Genomic DNA, 21,801 nt, shown 5'->3' on the forward strand with positions numbered 1-21,801 from the left:
CTTGTTCATTACTTATATCAGACTTGTGCATTCATCTGTTTGCGTAGCGTTTGTCCTGTTTCTCCGATATATAGTGTTAGGACATTTGATATGTGCTCCTCAATACCTCAATAAGGAGCAAAGCGTGGACGGGTGGTGGCTTGTTTTAGTAGCTGTTTTAACAAAAAAAGATAGCTTAAATCATTGTTGGGTTAGGATAACAAGGCTGTATTCTGATTTTGGTGGCATCTTGTGTAAAATTTAATCATGTCTATAAATCAGCATATATAAATTATTAATAAAAATGTCTATTGTATCCAACAAGGTCAAATTTAACAATTCCTGCAATGTTGGTGATGCATGCCATGCTGCAGGAACAAAGGATCATACACTTGGTAACAATCATTGTTTACACACAAGTATTATGCAAAAAGCCATAATGTACACTATCAAAGGGTGTGTAGAAATCTAAGATCTAAGACCCCGAAAATCTAAGAACCTGAAAACAAGACCCCTAAATATGCTCGGATTTCTAGACAACAACCCTGAAAACAAGACCCCTAAATATGCTCGGATTTCTAGACAACAACCCTGAAAACAAGACCCCTAAATATGCTCGGATTTCAAGACAACAATACCTTTTCGAGAGCCAACTTTATTATACAGAACTGACTAGTCATGAAATCATCATTTATCATCTAGGCGTTTATTTCGTAATGAAAAACACCATTTTACTTTACCATGGAGCAAACAAAACAAACCAACCACTGTGTACAGACTATTTAACTCCACAATCTGAATAACTCAGAACTATTAAAGCCTACTGTAGTAGGCCTAAAGTTTGGATTTCATGTTTCATCAAGCGCCAAAGTTACAGTAGGTTGCCGCAGCTACTGACACTTAATGTAGGCCTAATAATAATACTATAACTATTGTAATACAGTATATTCAAATAAATGCTCCCCTCCTCGAAAAAAGGAGCCTCATTTAATCCTTTCCCAAGGCATTTTAAATTTTTTCTCCTCGTTCAAAATGACTGTAAACGAAAACTAATGGCGGCAACATCATTCTCAACACATTCTATTAATGTCGAGTAGAATTATATATTTTCTAACCTGGTTGGGATCAATAATCCTTTTTATTACGACCACATTTAACAAAAAATAACAACATTTATCTAACAACAATAATTTATTAATATTTAACAAAACAACATTTAGGGGCGTTTATTTGAGTATAAATGTATCCACTACACACCAAAAACAAATGCCTCCACCGAATAAATGCCTCTTTCGAATACACAACCCCTATAAAACCTTTCTCAAAAATAAATGCCTCCATCGAATAAATGCCTCTCTCGAATACACAACCCCTATAAAACCTTTCTCAAAAATAAATGCCTCCATCGAATAAATGCCTCTACACAACCCCTATAAAACCTTTCTCAAAAATAAATGCCTCCATCGAATAAATGCCTCTCTCAAATATGCAACCACTATAAACCCTTCTAAAAAATAAATGCCCCGGAATAAAACTATAAATACATGAAATAAATTTTGAGATTTGGGGGTTTCTTACATAAAGATGAATTGAATAGAATTTCTATCCTCCTCATAGGCACATTATCATTAACATTATCAACATCATATCTTTCATCATTGGATTACTATCCATTTTGAATAATGATTTTAGGCTTAGGCTAGTTTTTTGTTTTGGGTATTAATTTAACTTATTCTAAGTGAAATGCTATAAATTGTCATTGTTTCTTTAAATCAATAATGTACCAGTAGCCTAAAAAAAGAACGAAACAAATGTAAGTTTATGACGCTATTCAATTCAGGTGACATACAGTAGGTTAATTGGCAACAAAAAGACTGAGTGAAAAAAAAATTAGACCTACTTTATGAACACCGGTGTTTGATGTATTTGAATAGAAGATAGGCCTCTCACAAAAGTAGACTATATCAGATTCAATTTCATTTGTTCAATATGGAAAAAGCATTGAGTACATATTTCAGGTAATCGCTTTATAAAAGCATTAGTTCCATATAGATAAAATACACCTTAAAATGACTACGTGAAACAACTCCAGACAATACCATGATACAACTAGAAATGCTCCTTTTACACTGCGCAATAGCATAGACTCTCCGCGGTGTGATTTTTCTCTGAGAATTGATGAGTAGTAGTTTGAAATCAATCAGTCCTACAAAACTTTATATCATAGTAACAAACATTATAAGTCAATCGTGACATCATCACTGCAACTTCCAATGTTATTTGCCTATCCCCCATAGTTCAATAATTTTCCAATTATCCCCCATAATTTTCCAATTAGTGGACGCTTGGCTTGATTTTTTTAGATTCATGTGCAGAAAAAAATTTTTTTTGTCACCGCAAATATATCGCACACCGCAATAAAAATTGAATTGTAATTGAAAATTACTTTCGTAAAACAGGTTAATTAGAACCCAAAGAAAGTTACTTTAAATTCAATATTAAGTATGAACAATTAAGCAATTCCTTGAATCAATGAACCCTAATATACTAAACAAATGAACGTTTAATAGGAATATTCTAGACCTATTTTAAAGACTCAAGGAATGAAATTAGATGTAGGCCTACGGTAGGCAGCAGCCCGCTGAGGCCTCCTCCTACTAGCCTCGGCCGTATAGCCTAGCGTAGTTATGAAATCATCCCAAGATTTTTACCTGTCTGCACCGACCAAAAAGTTAGTGACAGTGACTGTATTCTCTCTCGATATTCATCATATCCGTACAGTACTGCTGATGTGTAGTTAACGAGTAGGCCTACTGCAGGAGCACAAATCAGCATACGCACAAAATATAAATACGCACACAGTATACTAATCATACCACTATATACTTGTTAAACATAGGCATACTGAATTAAATATCTTTTGAGAAGAAACTACCTCAATTGTAAATCTCTAGATCCGCCACTGCTGGGGGGGGGGGGTTTATTTGAATAAAAACAGTATTTGTATTTTTAACTTTTAATAGAACACAGTCTGTGACTGTAGGCTAAAATAGATGGAACTCCTTCCACTAGCATACCCTACGTTTTAACCTACGATCCACCACTGGCAGTGGTATACATGTATCATTACGAAGACAGTATTTGTTCAAACCAAGTGTTCCCAGAAACTTCTACAGAGTGAAGTGCAGCAGTATCACTCACTGGTGTGTTTAAAACATCGATGCCTGGCCTACTATGAAAGGGTTCGAAAACTTTACCGTCGTTAATTACGTGACTGCATCAAATGAAATTAATAAAGGTAGGCCTATTATTCAAGAAACTCATGACAGTATACACATTTTTCTTGCGTTGTTATCGGTTCACAACCTTTGAGTAGGGATGCCTAGACCTAGTAGGCCTAATCGTCATCTACAGTACTGCTGGCTAAACTGCACAGCCATTATTTCTCGGTTTTTCTTCATTCTTGGATGTTCAATGCCTTCTTCATCTAGTAGGTCTACAATTACTCTACTTCTTTGCCATTTGATAAAATTTTTATATGAATACAAGGATAGTAATAATGCAAAGAACTTGTATAGAACCATCCAAATCCTATGCATTACAATGGCCTTGCTAAACTTAGATGGAGCAACGCACCTGGCACGTCATCACAAATTTGGTTTATAGCATCTACGAACGAACCCGCACATGAAAATGAGATATTATGTACCTGAAATATGCTAAATCAAACTCCCCTTTAATTACTATGTGATATAAATTTGTTTCATCTGACCTGGCTACTTCTAGCCTAGGCTATATGATATAATATAATTGTCTCAATCTGATAGATAAAACTAAAACAGGTTAAAGCTACATTTACACTAGACACGATAGCTACACGACATCATCGCATCCTTTACATTCTTCAACACTGAGTGCATTTTTTATGGTGTCGTTATTGTGTCTAGTGTAAATGTAGATTTAGTCAGGGAATGCTATGCTATCATTGTCATTGATGGATATTCCGTTTTTTCCATAATGTGAATTAGAAACCACACTGTTCCCTGGAGTGCAAATAGTCTGTACACGATGGTTTATTAAGATTTATCTTTTTTGGTTCCTCTATGGGGTCTTAGTTTTCGAGGTCACCCAGGTGATCTCCTATCTCTTTTTTTAACTAATGATACCGTAAAACCTCGAATTGAAGCCCAGGGGGCTTAATCTCGATATGAAGCCCATCTCAAATTCAAGCCCCCTCTTTAGTTTGCAAAATTAGCCTCGAAACGAACCCCCATCTCGAAAAGAAGCCCATGGGCTATTTTTTAAGATAGCATCTATAGTCTTCTTTTCGAGATAATACAGTACATACACTGCAGTGTTCTCCCCAGGATGAGGGTTAAGCATCATGGTACCTGGCCCACCCTCCCCACATGGTTGGGGAAACTTTTTTTTAAATAATGACCACTATCAGACATCAAAAATGCTTTTTAAGATTTTTGAATGACTATAGATTTCCATTTTTTAACAAATTTTTTTGTTAAATTAGTGACCATATACTGTACTACTATTATAGCCTAGCCAGAATTGCCACAGGATGGCAATTTTGGACTGACCTAGTTTAGGCCCAGGCCTAAATTTTAGCTTCAAAGTGCTTGGCCTAGGCTAGGCCTAGCTAGATAGCTAAACAAAACATCGGCCACGTAGGCTGCCTAGATTGACTAACACTTATCTAAACTTACTTGTTTTCATTGTAAAGTAGTATTATCATATTGAAAACGTTGTTTATTATAAAAAAAAACAAAAAACAACCAAATTTAACATAGGGCCTATTGCCTAATTGTTTAAACACAAACACGATCGCATTGTGACTTCGCAAATTTAATGCCAGTTGAATACTCTCCATGATACAGACTGATGTTGCAGTGGCCTTATTTATTGTTTTATATTACAAATTCACAAATTTTACAGCATTCATTTTGAAAAGAAGGCCCCCCTCTTTACTTTGCCTCGAAAAGAAGCCATCTCGAAAAAAGCCCATCAAAAGTTCACAGAAAAAGAAGACCAGGGCTTCAATTTCAGGTTTTACTGAAATTTTACAATTAGAGTGTGTGCATTTCATGTGATAAAACCTCACTTTAATATCTGTTGCATCCAACTGAAACACAAATTATAATAAAATAATAATAAAATCTTTCTTTTACAATGGAAGCTCATTCACCAAGGTGGTGTTCTTCATGAGGCCATATATGTACCTTTTACATATCATGAAAACTACTGTATGTACAACTAAACAAGAACTACTTCAAAAACACAAACTAAAAGCAAAATAGAATATTTAAAACACATTATGTTTTTATAGCTTCTGTACCAACAGCAATTCAAAAACCTGAAAAAATACTGCTTTCTTAAAATGGCAAAGTGATGAAAGAAACTTATAATTCTTTTTTTCTCCTGTTTATCCCCTGAATAGAGGTTGGCCACAGTAATAAAAGATACACTTTCCCTTGTTTCGTGGCTGAGAAAGTGTTCCCTTAATAGGTGTGTCCAAAATGAGGAGTGCTACAGTAATAATAATTATAATAACTGTCTGAGTATATGAAAACACAATATCACCATTACCTTCAATAAGTTTACGCATACGGACTACGTCCTTGTACATGTAGAACAAGACGCAATGAGCAGTTTTACCATCACGGCCAGCCCGACCAGACTCCTGATAATAGCCCTCAACAGACTTTGGTAAGGAGTAGTGGATAACGAATCTTACATCAGGTTTATCAATCCCCATACCAAAAGCAATGGTTGCACACACAACCTGTTGGAAAAGGAAACATAATAGATTAAACAATCCAAATTTTAAAAAAATGAATACGGACCAATGACTAAGGATTTCTTAAAATGGCCCAATAAAGTTTTATCTTAATATGTCCTGTCCAGACTATCAAATTATATTTGACAAAAGACTTTTGTATGCCCATATATAGTCATGATGTAATGTCATCATGACCATATTTAGACATGTCAAAAGTTTTTTTCGCATAAAACTTGATAGTCTGGACATGGCTATACGGTATCTAAATCATAGGTTTAAACTTTATAAAATTATATTTGATGAAAATTGTCACTACATTAGAACAAACTTCATTGGTTCACGTGCTAAATAACACATGTAGTGAAACAAACCTTTTACTAGTCTATAGCCCCCTCTATAGTGCCATAACTAATAACAAATCTCTACTTCCTACCTTAACTTTATCATTCAGCCAATCTTCATGGACCTTTGTTCTTACTGTGTCAGACTGACCAGCATGGTATGGCCGACTACCGACACCGCCATCTGTAAGGTCGCGTGCTACTTTCTCACACTCATTTCTAATAGGAAGAAGGATTAATATTTACGTTTTCAGATGGAAAAAAGTTATAATGTACTGAATTAGTGTTTGGGAAGAAGGTTTGTATGGAATTTCATTTAAATACATATACATACATAAAGAATTGATACATTCTTCTTTTTGTAATCCATACTTTGTGCATTCATATGCCATGCTATGACACAATTTTGATTTGATTTGATTTGATTTATTACCATAAATACCATACATGAAACATACAATATAAACCATTTGAGAAAGACATGAACATTAAACCTCTAAATGCCCAGAAGGGGATTTAACATCCTTATCTTAATAGATTCGAAAAATATAAAGAATTTGCTGAAGTAGACCAGACACAACTAGGCTAGGCCGAGCTTAGTAGGCCAAGCCGTCCAAGCTGTAACGGTAAAAGTGGAAGTCCTAAATAATTGTTGGCCGTCCAAAAGATGGCCGGACGGCTTGCTGGCTAAGCCCTTGGTGCATCATGTGAGTTTAGGGAAACGAAATACAATGTGACTGACCTTGATAGACAATAAACAATTCCGGACATCCTTGAAAACTGCTTCTTAATAATTTGCAAAACTTCTTGTGTGGCTGTACTTGGCTTTTTCTTCACTAAAGTGTACCTCAGATTAGATCGGTCAAAGCTTTGAGTAAACCTGGAAACAAAACACCACAAAGAATATATTTCAAATCATATCATATATCATTTTCAGAAAAAAAAAAACCAGATAATCATGTACAACATAAAAACCAGAAAATATAATAGGAAGCCTAGTGAAAGGCTTTAATGGCAAAATTGCCGAAGTACAAAATACCTGTAAATTATGGACTCAGTATAGCTCAGTAACAAACATATATTCATAAATAAATAATAAACAGATATTCACAAATAATAAAAATCTAAATATAAAAGGTAACATTACCATAAGTTTAGCTATAAAATTTTTAAGATTAAAAACAAGTTCGTCGCTCAGACAAGGTCATGTGATGCTAATTTCTGATTGTGTCTATTCAAATAAACAATTAATTTTTTTCCTACCATTGTGGATTTTTCATTTGAAGTTGTCGGAGAATATCAGCCCTAACCCTAGGAGTGGCTGTGGCAGTAAGTCCCATCATTGGCACGCCGGGATACTTGCTGCGTAGGTTGCACAGTCGTTTGTAATCCGGTCGAAAATCATGACCCCACTATAAATAGAGATTGAGGTAAAAGCTGTCTCTTATACACATCTAGATGTGTATAAGAGACAGGACCAGACTCCTGATAATAGTGTTGCAATAGGTACTATTTTTGGCAATGAATTTGGTGTGTGTTATTTTTTGATATATTTTTAATTTTATTTTTTGTATTGCAATGACGTGATTTTTTTTTTTCCAAATATGACTATTAAAAATCAGCTTACCTTCTTGGCCTGGATGGAAGGATTACCTTATTTCCATACAGTTTAAACAACAATAAAATAATACAAAAGAGTTCACACTAGGATGATGATTAAAAATGAACTAATTAATAAAATATGAATGAACAAAATGGAGTATGCATAAAGCACAAGCCCATAGTCAGGGAGGTTCAAAGGGTTAAAAATGCCAGAAATGCCCTTTTAAATCATTATTAAAAAGCACCATTTGCATGGAAGTAATTGAAATAAATAATATGTCGTTCTTATATAGCGCTTCATGCCTTTACAAGGCCTCTAAGCGCTTCACATTACTACCCCGGTAATTGGATCAAATACATATGGAACACATTGAAACACCAAATTAAATTAGTAAATGAAATTATATTATCATTCCATAAATTGCAGCTAGTAATCAGCGCAGGTTGTGTTGGAACCTACCATGTACCCACTTGTACCCCTGGGTGGAGAGAGGCAACCGTAGATAAAGTGCCTTGCCCAAGGACACAAGCGATATGCACGAACCCCCGACCTCAAGGTTGGGAGTCCAAGCCACAACCGGTGCACCAACCGCTCAATTAACTCCAAATATTTGCAATTTGGCATTTTTAGTGCCATTTCCGGACATTTGAGGTGTTACATCTGAAAAATTTATCCCAACCATGTTAGGCCTGAGGTGGGTGTTGACTCATAGCGACTTTTTGCGAAAAATTAGAAACATCCCCCACCCCTTTATAGGAACCCTACCTAGAGGCTTGAAGTGCAAGAGCTCTTGGTGGGTATGTATTATAAAACTTGAATAATAAAAACACTATACTGAACTGACCTGGCTAACACAGTGAACCTCATCGATGACAAACCTGGCAAGCATTCCGCGTTGATATAAATTGTCAAATGTTGACAACAACTTGTTACTGTTACTTATCTGACCAAAAAACAAAGGAAGATCAATTAAAAATTAAATAATGTCTCCCAATGAAAAATAAACAAAATTCTACTAATAAACTTGAAAATATAATTATAAATTTAAATTCTTTAGTTTTATAATACATATTTCATGACAGACAGATACACTGTTTAATACCTTTTCGGGGGTGACGTAAAGAAGTTTCAGGATGGGCTCCCTCAGGGACAACTCTCTATAAACATTATCCATAGCAGATAAACTCAGCTCCCCTGACAGGTGCGTAGCAGGTATCCCCAGGGACACCAACCTCTGTACTTGGTCCTGGATCAGAGACTTTAGAGGTGATACTACGATTGTCACACCTGCACTGATGACTCCAGGTAACTGGTACGTTAGACTTTTACCTCCACCTGTAAGGGAAACATAAAATCCTGCTTTTCAAAAATGGGCACCTATATCTCTATTCTAGGGATCAAAACAGCTTCCCTATTGGAGCATCTGTTTTCCTGTAAATTATCTTCGGAAGAGTGACAGTCAATAACTAATAATAGTTACATTGTATGGCACGTTTCAAACTGTATGATGACAGGACCTATATTCTAAGTTACATATTCAACCCTACATTAGGTAGTATTCACCCTGTAGTGGCCAGATTTCCTGACGGATCATTGCTGTGCAATGACAACAGCCAATCTGCCAATGTTAGAAACAGATTTTGCCCATTTGCAGTTTGACTACAAGTAAATAATAGTCTAAAAAGTACATTAATTAATTTATAAGTCAATCATGAAATCCCCAAATTTACTTCCAATGTCATTTTCCTATCTTGAAACTGTAAACATACAATAATTTTTATTCATGACGAAATCACTTTTCACAATTAAGTTTACAGAGAATCACATGATGTTGAGTATTGTAATTAAATTCCTATAATTAGAGAGAAAATAAAATTTTCACTAACCTGTTGGCATAAGGACAAAGCAATCTTCCCCCATGAGGGCAGCATTCACTGCCTCCAACTGGTTGCACCTGAACTCATGGAGTCCAAACACTTTGTGAAAGACCTTCATCATTTCATTTGAATGCGGGAAGTTAAAACCACTGTATTTGCCGACCTTCTTGGCAGAGTTGGAATTTGAAGTTGGATTTGCCGGCTTATTTATGTGACTTGATACTGCAGTTTTGGGTTTGGCTGTGTATGAAAGAAACAATATAACATTTAATAAGAATAGGATAACATTGTTATATAATATTTCAGTACCACAACACCTCAAATTTCACTGTCTAGTCCTTAAAATCCTTTTGCAAGTTCTTTTTTAGTGGAAACGTAAAACAAACATAAAATTTGATACAGGCTATGAGCATCAATTTGCGCAGTCAAAGGCATTCAATGAATGACTACAAATTGAATGTTTTATGTATTTCATTTCATTTCATTTATTTCTCTGACATACAAAAATAAAACTTAAAATTAGACTTATTCACTTCATGTTTTGGTACAACAAACTACAGTTCACAAGTGTACAGTCTGGTCAACAAACAGAATTCCTCTCCACTAATAAATAATGATATACTGTATTGTATACTGTATAATGAACTGGAATTTATAGTAGTTCTGGTTTACTCATTAAATGGATAAATAAATCAATGAATTGTGTATGATTGGATTTCTTGAGATATTTCTTAAATTATGTGTATCATAAGATCATTGAAAAAATTCATCTGGAACCAATATTAATTATTGGGTTGAGTTGTTCTTTTTTGATGATCCAATTAATATTAGGAAAAACACCACAGTTCGCTTGAGAGTGAATGAAATAAAAATGCTAATAGAGTATCAGCGAAATGTTGTGTGAGTATGTTTTTCTTAACATCTTTTAAAAATATTAATTGGATCATCAAAAAAGAACTCAACCGAATATGTGTATCATGTTTTTTAAGATATGCTTTCAAATATTTTATAGACATTTATTTTGAAACATCTTGGAATGCATCTTGATTTTACTACTACTGTACTTTTAGGTCTCCATTTTACAAGCTCATTGGAGTTTCATAAATGTGCTTTTCATCATTATCCTATTTTTAACATTTAGAAAGTTTTATTTGCAATTTGACATTGTTTTGATGGTGAATAAAAAGAATTGAATTGAATTGAATGAAGTTTTAATATACTGCAACATCTAAGGTGAAAACTGTGGATCTTTTGAGAAAAAAAAATGTAATCTGATATGCAAGAATTTGTATTAACAAATTTTTAAAACTACTCCACTCCAAAGACATCATGAATGAATTTGCATACCTAGCACCATTGCAAGAGTGACTAACATTTAGGCCTAGTTAAATATCACCAATTAATAAGTATTCAAACAATTCATCACTTACTATTATTACTTGTCAGTTTGTTTGGCAAAGATTTTTCAGATAGCTTGTTGGCTGACAAGCTGAACCCAGAATTCCAGTTATTCTGACCAACTGACTGAGGTGCTGGACTGCGATCTGTTTCAAAACTATTCTCAAATTTAAAACCTGAAGACTTCCTCTGAACAAAGCTGTTTAAATTCTGTGCAAGTCCTGAGGTTGTTGCCATTGAAACCTTATTTATACCTATTGGTGTTGATACATCACCTGCAGTAAAGTTGCATCTATCATTATTTGACACTGTTTCTCCAAAGGATTTGGAATATGTGTTAGCACTGTTTGAAAAGTCATAACACCTGGAAGAACTTGGATCAGATGAGAAACCAGAGGGCACTACATTTGACCCCTTTGCCATGGATTTTTTGAATTTGAATCCAGATGATACAACAACTTTATCTGTATTTGTCCTAGATGATGGTGTTGGTTCATCCACTTTTGCATCAAACTGGCAATTTGGGCTATTTAAATGCATACCTATTGGTGGTATGGAAGGTGTGGCAACAGCAGTCCTCGAATGATTTGTTCTTGGTGTAGATGTGCACCTGGTTGGTTGATTGCAGCTTAAATTCTCCCTCCTGTTACCACCTACATTTTCTGTTGATGTTTTTGTTTGACAGTCAGTCTTAAAATCTGATATGTCTTCATTTGGTACACTATTAAATTCCTCATTTTCTGGAATGGATGTAATTCCTTGTTGTTCAACCTTTGTCCTAGGAAGGAATTCCAATTGATTTTCTGCCCGTTTAATTGCTGCTTTTATTCTTTTTCTGTAAAAAATAATGTCCAAATAAATAAAATTATCTTGCATATAAAAAAAATATGTATTACAGTATTGTTTTCTATAAAATTGGCACTGGTAGCAGTATACACCTATGTACATATTTTTGAAATTGTAGAGATTGGCCAAATAAAGAATGAAAATAAATGAGTTGGCGATTGTAAATCTATTTTGCCAGTCCAGCATAACCCTATAAAACATTTGTTGCACCATGTAGCACTCCCCTGTAGATTACCTAAAGATAACAGCTTTTCTCACACTGTCTGACACAGTATTTGATTTCTCAATTATGCTGCAGACTCTGTCCATCACATCTATCAGGAGACCTTTTAGACCATCTATTCTGAGACTCAGTAAGTCACTTGTTATCTGAAAAAACAAATAATTTTAATACAAAAGGCAAGTTACTACAGTAAAACGTCCATTTTACGAACGTCCATATTACGAATAGTCGATCTTACAAATGGTTTTTGCCCCTGATGACTTCATTATTGACTAATTATTACCATAAAAAAGTCTGATTGCGCACGTTTTACAAAGTGATAATGTATATTTTTCTCAATAAAATCAAGTTTATTTTATTTACTTACTTATTAATAAGTTTGATCTTTTCTTCCATTTCTGGTATAATAAACACTATATTAAAGTAAATAAACCTAACCAGAACAACAAACTACCAACGCAAGTGTCGTCAAATTGAGCGCACATGTTTATGATGACAATCGAACAAACTGTTGGGGTCAACAGCTTATTGACATCACAAATGCCAGATGCAAAATGCATGTAAACAACACAATTCGGCCATCTAACAACTAGAAAGAACACAATAGAAAGATCCATAAAACATACGGTGTTAAAATAATAGTTTGTTATTGGAAGAATTCCAGCATTTAAAATAATTGGGTTTTTATCGAAGGTAAATTTAGCTAGACTCTAGCACGGTAGGCCACGATGCTGCACTGTCAGTTCGTGCTAGGCCTGGCCTCCATCAGCCAATCGGCGCTCAATGGCAGGGTATAGCAGGCCTAGATATTGGAAACTACACCCAATCTAGTTTACAAATTTTTCAATTTACGAACACCCATTGTTACCAAGGGGTACGTATTGGACCTCTTACTGTAATTATGATGACCAATAGACCCACCTCCACGCTGGTCACCATGTCATAGACCAGGTTCTTTTACATCAAACAACCTTTATTGAGTGTAAATTCTTAAGGCCAACTCAGACAGCGTCGGCCGACGCAGCCCGACCCGATTTATCGTCGGGGACAGTCTTAAGCCGTCGTGAGAAATATTAAACATATTTAATATTCTACTACGCGACTGCCCTCGACGCACACCTTCGCGTCTGCATTTAACTCACACAGACCGGGCTGCGTCGTACAACGCTGTCTGAGTTGGCCTTTAGATCAATCACTGTTTAATCTACAATATTCCCAATGGACCTTTCTGCTAAGTCTGCCCTTGGCTACTTTTGCTAAGGTCCCACAAAATGACAGTGTAAAAGTGCGTATTCTTGGCCCTATTCTAATTGGTCAGTTAAGTTGGACACTCCGGTAAGTTCCATTAAAAGAAACAGAACATGGTGAACATGTGAAAAATTTACTTACACTCAAAGGAAGTGGTGAAAGAAATGGGTGCGCGCTAATACTCTGTAGGTCAATGTCATCTTCTTTACTTGTTGCTGATACATTCTCATTGATGCAGGAATTAACGTTTTGATGATTTTTAACGTCCTGATGAATTGTGGGTTTAGAGCCAATTTTGCAGATATCATGACTAATAATCGGTGGTGATGATGGTGGCAAAATTGTCATGTACTCATCAACATCATCAGGTGAAGGGGAAGGAGGAGGGGGATCTATGAATTCATAATCTTGATAAAAGTCCTCTTCGTTCAATTCATCATCATTTGGGTTATTTGTCTCTGTTTGGTTGTCTGCCTTTTCTTGCTGTTCATTTTCACTTTCACTGTCACTGTCGAGACCTTTTGGTCGTCGAATACTTCTCTCTAAAATAAACCACAATATGCAAATAATGAAATAATCACTATAAACACTGGAAATATTTTTAGTATTATTATAGTGTTGTAGTGTCATTGATAATTCTAGCCTAGATTGGATGACAACATTGATTTATAAATATTTGATCAGTTTTGATATCTGTCTCATTGAAAAATATCAAAACAATTTAGCACACCATTGGTCCAGTTTTACGGGCTGCAAGAATAGTTAATTTTATATACCTCATACATAAATTCAAGGCATCTGATTGGTTAAGAAGTGGGGCAATAAGTACTATTCCCCTCAAAAAATACTATTTCCCTAAAAAATAGTACTTTTTTGACCTGTCGCGATGTACAAACTCTAGGCCCACTACATCGCCTGCTGACGGTAAAGGGGATTGCGACCTCTACCAAATGATTATCCCCTGACCGCGTTACGGATCAGCGAGTAGACGATAAATAAGTATGGAGGCTGCTCGTTTCGAGATGAAGGAGGACTAGCCTAGGCCTAGCATTACTTCTTGATCAAGCCGATAGCAAAAGCACCAAAAGACAAATTAAATATGTCATCAATATTCAACAAATATATTGCAAGACGATGGGTGCTGTTAAAAGTGAGGAAAAAAAGCAAAGAAGAGCCTCTAATATAACAGGCTAGGAAGTAAGTACTTTTTTAGGCCTCGGAGAATCTATGTATGAGGTACATAAAACAAATATTGACTGCTCTATATTCGGGGAACAGTGAAATCTATAGCCCCTTGGAGATGTGGAGACCGTAGCCTATCTTCCCTCGGGCCGAAGCGGGAAAATAGACTACAGTCTCCACATCACCGAGGGGCAATAGATTTTACTGTTCCCCGCATGAGCAGTCAATAATTGTATACTATGTTAGAGCCTTTAAAGCAAGATGGCTATGGCCCCGTTCTTTTTTTTTTTTCTGGTTTTTAACACATTCTGAGTCTCTTTGTTTAAAGTCACAGACTATACAGGGCCTGGAACTTTAGATATCGGGCTAGAGAATAAGGAGTTTTCGATTTGCACGTCCACTATGTCAACTGACAACCTATGACATAGTTTGGATGACTTGCGCATGCGTCAAGTCGACTAACACGACGACTGCCAAATTTGAGAACGTGTTCAGCAGCGTTTTGACGTTCGCTCTCTGACTGAGATAACAAGTATGACATCATATCACTGCAAACCTTTGATTCATGATGGAGGACGATGTCGCGGTGCTTCTTAATTTGGCAAAATTATCTTCTACTGGGGATGTAGTTAATAGCATTTCGGTTAAGTTATGTCCTATTTGCAAACTATAGAATTATCCATTATTGTGGATAATTAGGTAATTAATTAATCAGCCTATTAGCTAGGCCTAGGGAGCCTAAGCCTAGACTAGGCTAGGAGAGGCCGCCAACCTTCAGTCAGGCCGGGCGTATCCAGGAAAAAGGAAATAATTTTTCAGTGATCTGTTAAAAAAAAAAAAAAACCTATATTGAACAAAGAAGGAGAGGTGCACCCTCAACAGGAAGATTTATGTTTTTACAACTCCCTGCCCTGAATACCCCATGGATATACCATTTATAAGGGATTCGCGAAGCCGATGAAGATTTGCCATGTTGAGCTGCGTAGACTACATACAGTACCTGAGTGTTGAGTAAGATACCACGGCCAGTGTATTCGAATAGCACGCGCGAACACGGGGAAACCCCAGATCACAAGGTCATAAGTTCACTGACGTGTCAACATGGACGTTCACTTAAATTGAAACGTTCAGATAACCAGTGGACAAGTACCAGTCGACTGCTCGGATTTTCCACTCACGTAGACGTGAAAGCCGTCCACGTCCACTCAAATCGAAAAGTCCTTATTGGTTATAGGGACTACAGTGAACTTATATTTATTTACTCACTCAAGCATTCACCTATATTGAATAACTTACTATTTGTTTTTTTCGTAGAAGGAATGTAGGTAGGTGGTATCATCTCATTACTATCTTCATTAATTGTCAAATCTACAGAATCACACTCTACCTGAATTTTGAAAGACAAGAAGCAAAGTTTCTATGAGTGTTGTTATATTTATAAAACACTAGAGCTGCAGTGAATTAAGTATGCAAATTCAAGGTCATGAACAATTTATTGATTTAAAAATCTACTTTGCAATCACTTATGCTAGACACAGCATTTAAGAGCATATCTTCTATGTCTTTCTTTATTTATATTTCAGGAGGAAGTCTTACTCAGAGAAGCTGATTTTCAGGGGAGCCCTCATAAACCAAGAACCATCACTATATCGAGCAACCTTGTTAATGTAATTGAGAAAACTTTTGTTTTGTTCATTGATGACCAACATGTGAGGCGAATTTTCCAATTTAACAAGTTTTTTGGTTTTGGTCTGGGGGTTAGGTGCAAGAACTATGAATGCAGAATAAATTCCAGTGAAACCTCAATGATTCATATCATATCATAATATTTGTATAAGTCACTTTGCTGAACTAATTTTCTGCTGCTGGGTGTATACTGCTATCAGGCACGTCGGAAGCTATTTTTATTGGTCCGGCCAAATATACACAATCATCATCGCATTAATATGACTTCATTTTATTAATTTTGTCTCTGCAGCTAAAAACACGCACTATTCTATTACGTCAATCATTTATACTTGTACTAAATATATCAAAACCATTCATGTTTTATCATTTATATTTGTCACCATGGGATTTCATAAATATTAACGTACGTACAAGTAATTGTGGTTAAACATTGCTTTAACAGTAGAATTATATTTTAAAAATGATGTTTTACAATACGGCCTGCTTAGTATGTTGCAAAAATACTCAAAAAAAAAAAAATTGACACATGTTCGTCTCGAACCAGGGCCAAAGCTTAGCTACGGGTTGTACGCATGTATATTAGGCGGTCTAGGCCATGTCATAGTAGGGATTTTTTTAATGAAAAAAGTGGAAATTGATTATTTTAATTGATTAATAAGTATATGATATATCTATCAGTTATAATAAGTATCTAATCAAAATTGCTGATTTTCCCTGGCGTTTGTCCTACCACCCTGACTGGAGTGGTTGTAGGGCCTGAGTTGAACCACTGTAGAAACGTACAATACCTTATTCTAATATTGACCCTCCACCCAAAGTTGATTCCCCTTAAATTCTCATTGCTCTATTGAGTACTTATCACCTGGTAGATCTGTTAGTATGATGTGAATACCTACATACTGCAGGCCTACATGGTCCTCCTGCCATTAATAAACCAAGTTTTTTAGATAATAATACTAAATAATATACCAGCAGTCTGTTATTTGAAAATTTAACATATTCACATGGCTTAATTTAAAAGACATATAATGGGCTTACTAAATAATGTATAGCATATTGTACCCTGTGTATTCATAACACATGTTTAATTTAATTATGGTAGGCCTCATTTTTCAAATGTATTTCAAAATATCATCAACTCGTGTAAATATAATATGCGCACATTCCTTGTTTCTTGCACTTTATTTATTCATATAGGAATAAACATACTGTACCCTGTGTATACATAACACATGTTTTATTTAATTAGCATATACTGTCATCATCTTATAGCATGTGGTTGGGGCTGAGGTGCGAACTTTTTGAGAATATGAACCTCTAGGTGCCCAGAAATTGCACTCTCATACCGTTAAAAATTTGACCGGTAATTCATATCAACAATAAACAAATATTTTTCCTAATACAATTTGAGGGATGCAATCGCCCCATCTGCACCCACCCAACCACCCACATCCGCCCAGCTGCATTTATATCAATTGTATCTGCTAAGTTCGCCCAAAATCAAATTATATTTATTTATTTCTTTTTATCGAACAATAGGTGCACAGAGCAGCTGGTCAGTGAGGCTGACATAGACTTGAAAATAGTACATGCTCAAAATGTTCTATAAGGATGATTATGAATAATCCACGAAATTTCACCAAACTATCCTACATTTAAAAAATTGCCGGCTGCGTGGATGTGGGGATGGGTTGGGGGTGTGCAGACGGTGCGATTGCATCCCCTAAATTGTATTAGGAAAAATATTTGTTATATTGTTATGAAATACGGGATACATGTGGATGCATTTTATAGCAAAATGCTAGGTTTTTATAGTTTTAATCTTTACTGTTTCCGAGGTACACATAATAAATTTTAAACAGTTTTAAACAGTGATTTTTATTTTAAGACTTTCTACTACTTTACTATTTTAACTTGTTAATATCTTAACGTATTTCTCGTCATTGCCAAGTTGTTTTGTTTTGTGATTTTTCATGTATTTTTATCCTTTTTAACAAAAGGAAAAACAAATTCCTACTTTAAAATGGACAATAAAGTGAATCTATCGTTTTCGCAATACACTGTATTGCATATTATTTAAAAAACTAATTGTGATTGGTCATTATTTTTCTAGATATAGCATTCTTAACCTGTGTGATGACTGTACTCCCGAAAAAGGGCCCATCGGCACCTAGCTTCGCCACTGGGAAAATGCAGTGACAGATTTGCGGGAGGCGGGAGGAAAAAAATACAAAAGAGAAAAAAAAAAGAAAATTGTAAAAAAGTCTGAGAGTGCTATTTCAACCAATCTAGAGGTGCCATAATCATAAAATTTTTCCCTCATTCCAAATTATGGTGGGCTCAAGTTATCCTTATAGAACATATTTTGCGCATGCCCTATTTTCAAGTCTGTGTCAGCCTCAATGATCAGCTGCTCTGTGCATTACAAGGGACCCAATGTTCTATTTACGAAAAAAAAAAAATGAAATTAGATTTTAGGCAAAATTCACTGAATTATTTCTTATCAGTTTTAATTATTTATTAAATTCTTGCATTTGGTGCAGTAATATACATACCAGATGATAAACTTAATATTAGAAACAGAATGGCTACAGTACCTCTTTTATTGAGAAATAAAACAAAATAAAATAAAATTTCCCACCAGACGCCATCCCGGTATTTCTGAGTCTAGATTTCCGGCCGGAATATGATTTACGTGGTGAACCATATCATGATAAATAGGCCTAAGCTATTGATACTTAACTACAGTACAATAAAAAATCAAATAATTTTAAATTTGTTCCATATTTTTAAAAAGCTGAATGTGTTTGATTGCATTGGAGAAAGTAGAATTTGGCTTAAAAATGATATTGAGTTGTAAATTATTGGTCCGGCCAAAACCGGACCGCTTCCGACGCCCTTGGCTATACTGCTATAAAAAAAAAATAGGGTAGGTGAGCTAGAAAATCTACTTTTTCTTAAAAATAAAACGCAATGATTTTTTAAAATAAATTTTAATTTTCAACATATTAAAGATAAAAACAACAATCCACTTACTTTATTTGATATAATTGCCTTCTTTGGTGAAACCTTTGGTAATGTAGTTTCTTAGAAAGAAAGGAATAAGAATAATAATTGCACTTAAGGAACTGATAATTTAATGAAAACATTACAAGTGTTAAAAAAATTTATCAATTTACCTTGAAAACTAAAATCAAAATTGTCAAAATCATCTTCATTAAAAAAATCTCCTAAAAACATACTGTCAGGAAAGCCTATATCAGCATTATTGGTCCTTTCCTTTTGTAATTCATTGTTTGGTATGCTGTAAGGCAAGAATACAACCTGTCTCTTATACACATCTAGATGTGTATAAGAGACAGGTTTTAAACAGTGATTTTTATTTTGACTTTTTACTACTTTGCTATTTAAATTGTTAATATCTTAACGTATTTCTCTTCATTGCCAAGTTGTTTTGTCGTGTGATTTTTCATGTAATTATATCCTTCTTAACCAAGACTGTTGCAAAGGAAAAACAAATTCATATTTTAAAATGGACAATAAAGTGTTCTTTAATCTAGAATCTTTTTTTAGGTATTTCACAACATCTGTCAACTTGTATAAATATAATAGACTTATAGTCATTGTTATTCATATTGCATTATATAATGTGTTCGTGTTTCTTGCACTTTATTTATTCATTTATTGAGGAATAAGCATCTTATTTCATATAATTACGGAATTGATAAGAAATTTTGAACAATTTATTTATATAATTTTTGCAATACACTGTGTTTCATATTATTTTAAAAATTAATTGTGATTTGGTCATTATTTTTCTAGATATAGCATTCTTAAACTGTATATATATATATATATATATATATATATATGTATGTATATATATATATATATATATACATGCATGCATACATATATATATATATAACTCACATATTTAACTCACAACATTTGTTGATGATGATCATGACACATCATTACCATCATCAACCTTTTTTTAGGGTGGCCAAGAATCCGCTCTTGTTTTGCCATCCTTCCATTTTTGACATTTATTGTACAGTATGCGGTTATGAGGGAAAAACAATAAACTGAAATTTTGTGAGTTGAAAAATTACCTGGTAATGGTAACCATGTTATTGCTTGTCATAGGGGACACAACACCTAGAGGTTTCTGGGCACCACATGACGTATCTCGTTGGAAGTTTGGCATTCCTTTATCATCCCTGACAGTTGGTTTTGCAAACCCTGTTAGTGTTGATTGCTTTAATACTTGGGGTTTTTTAAGTGACAAGACTCGACGTCTTCTTTCCATTGGAGGCTAAAATTGCATAAAGAAACAAGATTACAAAATAACAAAAATTGTAAATCTGGCCATCTCAGGTGCAGTTGTGCCATCAGAGGTGGTTTGCCCTGCCATTGCTATCCATTAAATCCATGTCTTATATAGTCTTATGTGCTGTGCAAAATGTTAAATGTGGTTTTACTTTCTTTTCCATGTTTCAGTTTTGTATCTAAAGTGTAATTTTGATGCAATTCTCGGCGTTCCATACAGCAATTAATAATAAATAACCTTAATGTACTTTGGCATAGAATATTATCTCAAAGCTGAAATGATCAAAAGCCAAACAAGATGTCAATCATTCTTTGAATCTTACAGTAACGAATATTCTAGCTAGCCATAGCATTTTAACCTAGAGTATTATTAAGTTGCCTAGGCATATATGTATGGCCTTTTTAGTACTAGTAGAGGCCTCATCAAAGATAGTAATACTACTACTACAGTGTCAGTAGCTGTCTGTAGACCCAGCTAGAGCCTAGGCCTGCTTACAGAGAGAGGGCCCCAGTCTACCTAGTGTAGTGAAATGATATCAAATGATATTAATTCAGCTGATTAATTTTTATTAATTATATTATAATCTGCAATACTACCTTGTACCAATGGGACAGGGATATACATACACATTTACCATGAAAATGTTTATTGGACATTTACCCTGATACTAAAAATTATTAGGATGAAGTAACGTTTCATTTTTCATTTCATTTCATTTATTTTGTCTCAGTAAAAAAATACATGAAAACAACAATCGGTTACAATACAACAAAGTAAAAGTATAAAATATCTGAAACAGGCTAACCTGAGTCAGAGCATTTAAACCAATATTATATACATTAGCACTATTCTGTAGCCTTGATGACCTAGTTATGCACATCAACTTGCGCTTTGATGATTTAAGGAGCATCTTGTTATTTAAGCTCCAATTGAGAATAATATTCAAATCATTTTGGAGCTACAGTTTTGCAGTTCTGCAGCAGACCTAATGGCTCTAAATAAAATTATATCATCTGCATATTGCAGAACATGGGAAGAAATATCAGACGGCAAGTACAAATATATTAAACAGAATCAGGGCCACAGATCTCTGAGGAACATCATGTTGCATGGACAGGTATTCGAAGATGTTCCTCGAAATACAACTGAGATCTACCATTTAAAGCCCCATTCCCGGCAAAATTTCAGTTTTTAAGAAAAATCTAATTTTTGCATAATGTTATAAAGATTTATAAATATAATACGGAATTGCTAGTTTAAATGAATTTAGACATTCCTAAGAATGAAAAAA

At 34.7% G+C, this 21,801-nt stretch overlaps 1 protein-coding gene across 1 annotated transcript in view; it reads right to left on the reverse strand.

The window, feature by feature from the left end:
• The window catches only part of LOC117103430 (Bloom syndrome protein homolog), a 48,249-nt gene that overhangs the window by 18,212 nt on the left and 8,236 nt on the right, over window positions 1-21,801 (reverse strand). The window contains exons 2-15 of the mRNA XM_033243969.1: window positions 20,293-20,495; window positions 19,357-19,481; window positions 19,214-19,263; window positions 15,785-15,875; window positions 13,448-13,848; window positions 12,071-12,204; window positions 11,022-11,824; window positions 9,601-9,831; window positions 8,817-9,049; window positions 8,559-8,657; window positions 7,375-7,523; window positions 6,854-6,991; window positions 6,204-6,330; window positions 5,578-5,773 (exon numbers count right to left, since the gene is read on the reverse strand). Of these exons, the coding sequence (XP_033099860.1) occupies window positions 5,578-5,773; window positions 6,204-6,330; window positions 6,854-6,991; window positions 7,375-7,523; window positions 8,559-8,657; window positions 8,817-9,049; window positions 9,601-9,831; window positions 11,022-11,824; window positions 12,071-12,204; window positions 13,448-13,848; window positions 15,785-15,875; window positions 19,214-19,263; window positions 19,357-19,481; window positions 20,293-20,489 (2,974 nt within the window). The 5' untranslated portion in view covers window positions 20,490-20,495. The remainder of the gene's footprint in view (window positions 1-5,577; window positions 5,774-6,203; window positions 6,331-6,853; window positions 6,992-7,374; window positions 7,524-8,558; window positions 8,658-8,816; window positions 9,050-9,600; window positions 9,832-11,021; window positions 11,825-12,070; window positions 12,205-13,447; window positions 13,849-15,784; window positions 15,876-19,213; window positions 19,264-19,356; window positions 19,482-20,292; window positions 20,496-21,801) is intronic.

The sequence above is a fragment of the Anneissia japonica genome, unplaced genomic scaffold, assembly GCF_011630105.1.
Source record: "Anneissia japonica isolate Jap-2015-1 unplaced genomic scaffold, ASM1163010v1 scaffold1272_len640109_cov177, whole genome shotgun sequence".
NCBI lineage: Eukaryota > Metazoa > Echinodermata > Crinoidea > Comatulida > Comatulidae > Anneissia > Anneissia japonica.